Source organism: Hemibagrus wyckioides, linkage group LG29, assembly GCF_019097595.1.
Source record: "Hemibagrus wyckioides isolate EC202008001 linkage group LG29, SWU_Hwy_1.0, whole genome shotgun sequence".
Lineage (NCBI taxonomy): Eukaryota > Metazoa > Chordata > Actinopteri > Siluriformes > Bagridae > Hemibagrus > Hemibagrus wyckioides.
Window position 1 is genome coordinate 10,265,272 of NC_080738.1, and position 8,899 is coordinate 10,274,170.

General features: G+C 36.4%; 1 protein-coding gene across 1 annotated transcript; it reads left to right on the forward strand.

Annotated features, from left to right (window-relative positions):
• The first annotated feature begins 1,219 nt into the window (after positions 1 to 1,219).
• foxg1d (forkhead box G1d) lies at positions 1,220 to 5,449 on the forward strand. Its single transcript, XM_058384189.1, has one exon. The coding sequence runs from the start codon at positions 1,524 to 1,526 to the stop codon at positions 2,580 to 2,582; it is 1,059 nt and encodes a 352-aa protein (XP_058240172.1). The 5' UTR covers positions 1,220 to 1,523; the 3' UTR covers positions 2,583 to 5,449.
• The last annotated feature ends 3,450 nt before the right edge of the window (positions 5,450 to 8,899 follow it).

Here is an 8,899-nt window from a genome sequence, read left to right on the forward strand (position 1 = left end):
ATTATAGAGTATCCTTCGTATCTGTCCCAGTCTGTGGTTGAGTGCTATTGTGACATACTGTTTAGTTCTGTAGTAAGCAATCAGAGACGTGGCTAATGTTTTGACACGGCTTTCTCGCTCTTCACCGTCCATGGTTTCCTCAGTGATGTTTAGTGCAAAGAACCGTAACGGCCTTGACAGGCCATGCCTATGCTAGGCTTGACTTTGAAGGAATGTGCTTGTCATCACTGAGACATGTTTATGATCATGTTTGCAGGTGATGAAAGAGAAACCCGTTTACAAGAGTTTAGTCCATGCTGAATTCATGCCAGGATATGTTGTAGGGACTTGTGTTTGTAAAAATCTTTCATTCACCATGGCATACTGTACAGCCATCTCCACAACTACTGACAAAATGAAGAAGAAAGAGATCTTAAGTACAAAAGTAAAGTGTTTATTATCCCTAAGCCTTAATGTGATTTGGAAGATGATCATTTTGGCATAAAACAAAATACCCACAAGAACACCCACATCTGAAACAGCTAATGCTGTATTAATAAGTCTCAAAAATAACTATATTTTCTAAAATACATTCAAAGTAAATTCATAATTTGCTAATATTGTGTTTGTAATCTCATTTTAAAGAAAAAAGGGAAATCCAGACATTGGTTATAAAAACTTTAAAAGACACCAGAAGTGACGATGATTGTCCCATTTTATTCCTATCATTAATAAGATTTTTTTTCTAAATAGGCTGATATAGAATATTTGTTTAAAACTGTAACTTAAATTCTTAATAACTGCAATAATCATTTTCCATTACACTTCACTGTGAGGCAGAAGATATATCAAGTTGTTGAACAGCCATTAAGTGCAACATATAACAGAAATCTAATATTGCTTATAGATGTACATGTCACAATGCTTGGATTTGTAGTAACATTATACTGTGTGTGTGTGTGTGTGTGTGTGCGTGATTATATCTTGGTGGGAACCAAATGTCCTCAGAAGAAAAGAAAGATCTGTCAATTTTGGGAAACTTGAAAAGTGGGGGGGAAAAATAAACAAAAACCAAATACAAACCTAAACATAACCAAACACATCCTGATTAGCTGCATTATTAAATACGCCAGTGGACGATCCTCAGAAGGAAGAGGACAAACGTGTGTTTGTGTGTGTGAGAGAGAGAGAGAGAGAGAGAGAGAGAGAGAGAGAGAGAGAGAGATGCGCTAAGTTTTTGGTTATACGGCTTTACTCGGCTTGATCATTCATTTCACCTATGTGCGGATTTACTCCACTGCATGTCACAAAGGAAAAGCGATTGCAGAACTAAATATTGGAAATATCAAAGGCAAACTCCTCCCCCGGTGATGTCGTGAAAAATCGGGTCCACCTTTAATTACTGCTGTCCACTTTCTTGGTGCTTCCTCTGCAAGCTCTCTCAATGCTGCGTGCTATTAAGTCATGAGAGTTACTCCCTGATCCGATCTACTCTTAAAAAACACACACAACCAAAACAAATCTGCTGTGTTAAAAAAAATAGTATGGGGGATCAAAAGGAAGTGACCATGGTCCAGAGGTCCACTTCGTTCAGCATCAAGAGTCTGCTGCTGCCGTCTAAAAGCGAGGCGCGGGACGCGGGGCTGTGCGAGAAGAGCGCGTTTTCAGCAGGATCTGATTTAGAAAAACCCAGAGATCAGACCGACATGGAGCAAACGCAAAAGTCCAAGAAGGTGGATGATAAAGCGAGCGATAAAGGGGAATCCGGTAAAAACGGCAAACTCGACAAGCCTCCGTTCAGCTACAACGCGCTGATTATGATGGCCATCCGCCAGAGTCCTGAGAAGAGACTCACCCTGAACGGCATCTACGAGTTCATCATGCAGAACTTTCCCTATTACCGGGAGCATAAGCAAGGATGGCAGAACTCCATCCGGCACAACCTGAGCCTAAACAAATGCTTTGTTAAAGTACCGAGGCATTACGATGACCCTGGGAAAGGGAACTATTGGATGCTGGATCCTTCGAGTGATGAAGTGTTTATTGGAGGAACGACGGGAAAACTCCGCCGGCGTTCAGCCACTTCACGAGGCAAGCTGGCCATGAAGCGGGGTCTGCGGTTCGCACCGCTCGGGTTTGGAATAAATGACAGGTCGAGCAATCCTCTGTACTGGCAAATCTCCCCCTTTTTATCTCTACACCCTCCATCTTACAACGCCCCAGCATCCGGATTTCTGAATCAAGGGCACGCTTATGGTTCACTCATCCACGGAGTGGATCAGCTCGGGAGCGGTGAGCTCGCGCGGCCCATGCTCAGCTCCGGAGGTCCTCTCGGTTTTACGAACACTTATGGGATGAGCTCGTCTCCGGTCGGGTTAATACAGAGTCAGCATGCTTATTTGGGAAGCCCACAGCAACAGCAGCAGCCCGCGCCCCCGCAGCAAAACGCGTCCCCGTTCGGCGTCTCCGCCACTTCGGCGCGCTCGCTGCTCTCGGACACGCTCAGGGCCACGTTACCTTCCTTCAACCCCGTAGGATCAAGCGACTTCCCAGGAGTTTTGTCTCAGCACAAAAGGGTCCTTCCTCATTCCTATTTAAACTGAAAACAAGTTTCTCAAGAGAAGAGAAGGCGCAAATTTTGTAGGAATTCTAACGAAATTACGCACACTCAGGACGTTACCGTGTTCCTGTCCCGGAGAGCTCTTGGAGTTTTCCTTCAACCAAATAATAAATTGTTTCTGAAACTGAACTTCAGCTCACACATATGGCCAAACGACCTCAAGCAATATGTGCAGGAATTCTAATGAGATCTTAGGAATGAAGCTGCAGTAGAAAAGGAAAAATCCCAACAATCACAGAACTATTCCGAGGGGACATTTTATTTTCTTACCTTTGTGCCAAGCCTGTATCTAGATTTGCCAAAGGTAAATGCTATATCGCATATGTTATTTATATCATCTTCAATAACACTTTTAAGTTGTTCCACTGAGGTCTTATATTTATGTAAAATTGTATTTAAATTTCAATGATTAAAATCATTGTATATAACCCGGCATTATGAAGCATCCTATGAACAATATAAATTATTTATGTAAATATGACTTGTGGCCTTGTGATCGAATTTTTTTTGTAGAAAAACAACAGCTACATATGAAAGGAAAAATGCAAATAATTAAGATTTGATCACGTCTCAGTGTGTCTTTAGCGTATAGACTTATTTCATATTTTATTGGAACGTTTCAGACAAAATATTAAGAAAGCGTTTTGCACATTTATTTATTGTTTTATGCTACATTTAGACCTAAAACTTGTTTATTGACTTACCTATAAATTCACAGATTTTGTTTCAGGTTAAAAAAAAGACCAATGAGCCAAGAACATTTGTTTATATGTATAAACATACATAGGATAATCGCTGACCTGTTAGCTGAATTTAGGTAAACCATTCTAGGTTAGTGTAGAAACAATTTTAAACAATAATAGTATTACACCAGAATTATTTTTTTGCGAGGAAAAGTATATACACTTACTGAGCACTTTATTAGGAACACTACACTATATAATACTTAGCCTTTCTAAGGCACAGATGTTAAAAAAATATTCCTTTGAGATTCTGGTCCATGTTGACATGTATACAGCACACAATTCAAAGGGGGCACAAAACCCCAAAGGTGTTCTATTAGATTCAGATCTGGTGACTGAAGGCCACTGAACTCTGAAACACTGAACTCATTGCCAAATGATGCATTATGATACTGGAAGTAACCGTTAGAAAATGGGTAAATTGTGCCTAAGAATGCAGTAAAAATACTATTAGTGCAGGAATACTGGCCCAAAATGTCCCATAAAGACATGCTCCACACCATTACACCACCTCCATCAGTCTGGATGGTTAACACAAGATTACCTTGGTTCATGATTTTGATACCACATTCTGACCATATTCTCAGCAAAAATTGACATTCACCAGACCATGCTTTCCAGTTTTCCAGTCTTCAGCTTTCAGGTTTTTGGTGAGCATGTGCCCTTGGCTCAGAGATGTTCGACATGTGGTGCATTATGAAATACTTTCAACTCACCACAATTATACAGAGTGATTATCTGAATTACTTTAGCGTTTCTGTAAGCTCAAATCATTCTGGCAATTCCATGCTGACCTCTGTCATCAGCCAGGTACTTCAGGCAGCAGAACTGCTGCTCACTGAATGTTTGCACCATTCTAAGAAACTGATGTGTGTGAAAATCCTGGAATATCAGCAGTAATAGAAATACTCAAACCAGCCCATCTGGCACCAACAATCCTGTGCACGGTCAGAGTTACTGAGATGACATTTTCCCTCATTCTGATGGTTGATGTGAACATTACCCGAAGCTGTTGGCCATGCACGTGCATCATTTTAGGCATTGCACTGCTGGAACATGATTGACTGATTAGATAATTGCATGAATGTGTAGGTGCGCATGTGTTCCTAATAAAGTGCTCGGTGAATGCACAATATTTTATTATAATATTTCAGAATTTTTTATTTTTTTTTTCTTTCCAAAATTGCTAGGCGTGTTTCTAAGCACTACCTAGGCATTTGTGTATATATTATAGATCTTTTTCTAACAATTTCACAATTAGTCCTACCTATTTTTTTCTATTTAAAGACATAAATTCAGCATTTTTTTCCCACATGAAAACAAAACACAAATGAATCAAGAGCAACAAATTGGCTCGGGATAAACACGAGTGAAAATCACTAACTTTTCAGCTAGATTTGAAGAAGCACTGGTAGTAATTAAGCTAACTTATGAGGTAACCATTTGTAAACAATAACAGACTACAACCTGGAAACTCTGGGGGTTTTTTTAAGGGCCAGTGTGTACACTTTAATACTGTTGCAGTTTAATTCCAGTCTTAAACCTTTCCATGTACATGATTTAGATATAAATTAGACCAGAAACGGGTTGTTCCTTAAAATTAATACGGGGCTAATTCTTCTGTACTGTTTGTTAGCTACATGCTAGCTCGTGTTCAGCGCGTGAACAGAGTAGCTCCGACTATTATGAATATTTCATTGGGCTTCTAGCCTCATAATTAAAATAACTAATTAATATAGGCTATAAACGCTTAGGCCTTCGTTTAGATCAATGCCAGTCAAGATTTTAATAATCCTCTGTTTAGTTATTAGGATGTTTCCCCCCCCCGATGACCAGTTCGATAAAAAAGAAAAATTGAAGTGAATAATTTTGTTAAAACATGTTTTTATGTATTTATGTGTCTGCTTTCTGTGATAAAAATGTGTTCTTGTATATGTGACAAATTGTAGGTTTAAAACAACAGAAAAAAAGCTTAGAAATCTGCCCAAAACCACAGAGTGCACAAAACTCGATTAAAGAAGATAATCACATGAGAAAATGAAAGACAAACGAACACACACACACACACATATCGAAGTTCCACTTGATTTCTATTTTCTACTTCTATTAACTTACTTTTTTTATTTTTAACATACATTAAAGATTTCAACAGGTTTTGGTTATACATGGTGGGTTTTGTTGTTGTTGTTGTTGTTGTTGAAACAGTCAGAAGAGTGAGATTAAGAGTGTATAAAGTTTTATTTTCGGTGGATTAAATAAATCTGCAGTATTTAACACTGGAACAAAATGAAACCCAACAGCAGCTTTCTCAAAAATGATTGGTTTTGCTGAGACAGAATTATCACGCGTGAAATATAGATCTAAAAATATAGATTAATATGAATACATTTATAATATAAGTTGATACTGAATCTACTGTTTGCAGTGCATTACATTTTGCACTGACTCTGCAAAACAAAAATAGTTATATGCATAAATACTTAAAGTTCTCAATGGACATTTCCAATTAATTATTTCTTTGCCATTATAGCAGGGTTAATCGTTGTAAAAAGATTTTTGGAAGCTTTCTGAGAAGACAAAACCAATCAAAACTGACCTAGAGAAAGAAAGCATTAGTGTAATTAAGGTTAAACAGTTCACCAACGCAACTGTAAAAGAAAATCGTGTAAAAATATATATACATTGCAAACAATTGGCGAAGTGTATGCACAGGTCGCATTTGTATCAGTAGATACAGGTAGCAGTTATACCTGTGTGTAGGTTTACTCTCATTTTATAATAAAACTGTGCTTTTAATTAACTTTTAAATTCAGATATAACAGGCTTCTCTTAGTTCAGAAGACAGAAACTAATTGAAATCGCTTAGTAAAAATATTTAAGCACCACCTTCTAGTGGACACAGTTAACACAAACCTTAAAATCCGCTTGCAAATCAAATAGAAATGAAAGATTTCTAAATTTTTAATATATTTAATGTGCGTATTGTTGCTAGTATTATTACTATTTCCAATAATAATAATAATAATAATAATAATAATAACCACCACTACCACCACCACCACCACCACCAACAACAACAACAACAACAACAACAATAATAATAATAATAATAATAATAATAATAATAATAAATACGCCCAAATTTTATTTTATTTTTTATTTCAAATAAAATATCAGACAGAACAGCAATGGAATACAAATACTTTTAGGAACACACACACACACACACACACACATACACATACACATACACACACACACACACACACACACACAAATTGCATATTACAGGATAACCATAGAGCGGAAGCACATTTTAAACAAAGTTACAATATTTCACGCGGAGTTTTTTATTTTGCTCTGGTGTAGTGAAATGTTTCATAAGCAGAGGCGGGAGTAGTGCAGTGCACTGGAAGAGCTGCAGGGTTTCCGGGTCGATCCTGAGCTTGGGTTACTGTGTGCCGAGTTTCTGCATCATCACATCGCACGTGCTGCTTATGTTTCCTCCCACAAATGTGCTGGTAGGGGAACTGGATAGTCTAGATCGCTCCTAGATGTGTGATCCTAAAATTATTTCTATAGTCAAGTATATAGCTTTTTCTCAGTTTCTGTCAAAAAAATAAATAAATAAAAATATATATATATATAAATATATGTATGCGAGGAATAACCCTACAAAAACTAAAACAATTAGCTACTAATCCTGGTTAGTTAGTAAAAGGGATTCTCCAATAAACATCACACAAAGGGGAAAAGCAGCCTAATGCCTGATTAATAAGGATTGTTAACCAAACTCTTCATTGCTCATCAAATCCAGTGCTTGTGAAAAACAAAGAGGTTCTGTCACATTTCCTACAAATAGTTTTTAACAAAATATTCAAGCTCTAAAGCCTTTTCTAACCTCAGCTCTTCATGCTTTTACAAACTGACCATTTTGTCATTGCGTGGGTCATATAAAACAGTGTCTCAAATGTGATCTGTGCTTTTCATTTTATATGAATTTTGTAAATAAATAAACAAATAAATAAAAATAAACAAATGAATGAATGAATGAATAAATAAATAAATAAATAAATAAATAATAATAAAGGGAGACGTTTATAAACAATAATTTTCTCCCCGCTTTCACACTTTACTCGAGCCTGAGATCTGTAAATTTGTTAATCTGTTAAGATTTACTGAGATCTGTTAAATAACAGATTAAATAACATTTATATATAGTTTCATTTGAATAGAAAATCTAAAATCAAGTCTAATTTGATCTAGTAATATAAATCAAATATTTGTAAGAGATCGTTTTGCATTTCCATCATTTAAACATGAATTTAATGACATTTCCATTATGGCAAATAAAACGAAATGCCAATTATTTTAAACACATTTATCTGGACTATGAAATATCGAAGAACATCATTATAGACCTGTTTGATGTTAAAAAAAATCCATCAATACACGAGGCAAAATGTATTTTCTCTCATCTTTTCCACGAACCGTTTATTTATTAAGATTTTTTCTTATTTCTACCAATATCAAGACGAGATGCTGCTATGATTATTTACTCAAAATAACATTATTTATTTTCTATTTCTATTTATCGAGAGAGAGAGAGTTTCAGGGGTCAGCAATGATAAACAAAGCGTAGGGTATAAAACTTCAATAAATACATCGCTGTCGTTGTCTAAAACAGACAGTATACAAATATTTATTGACTTAATTGTTTGTTTTCATTGGTGAAATTTATTATTAACATCGTTATAATAATATTAATATTAATTTTATTATTATTATTATTATTATTATTATTATTATTGTTGTTGTTGTTGTTGTTGTTTGTATTATTATTATTATTATTATTATTATTATTATTATTATTATTATTATTATTATTATTATAAATAGTAGTAGTAGTTAATGACAAGCTAGTAGTTAATGACGAGCACCTCGAGCTCGTCCAGTCGATGCAGAGTCGGTTCCCTGAGTCGGTTCTTTTAGGTAAACATTAAAAGAGCAGTCAGCTGCTTTTTTTCCTCTTTCTTTCTTTATTTCTTTTGTGTAGGCAATGTCTATCCTCATTCATTTGGTCATTCATCTTCAGTAACCGCGTCCGCTGAAACCTGTTTTCAACATCCGAGCTGTTCGTTTGCGTGAATCGTGAAGCACGCATGTTTTTACGAGTTTGCACTTGTTTTCCTCAAACCGTGTATACAATTCAAACATTTACAGTCTAGGTTTTTTACCAAAAAGAGTATGTGAACCTCTGGGCTAACAAGCACATAAATTCGAGGTAAATTGGAGTCAGGCCCTAAAAAGGCACATAACGTCTGGTTACTCACAGTGTCTGCTCTACTTAAGAAAGATGTGTTGATGTGAACCAACACATTTCAGAGGACACGACTGAGCAGGAGTCATGGTTTTGGGGATGCTGGGCTGCGTCTGGACCTGGACAGCTTGCAGTGATTGAAGGAACAATGAATTCAAAATGGTATCAAGAACAGGAGAATGTCAGGGTAGTGCTTTGTCACCTGATGCATAATAGAAACTGCAGTGACCCAGAACA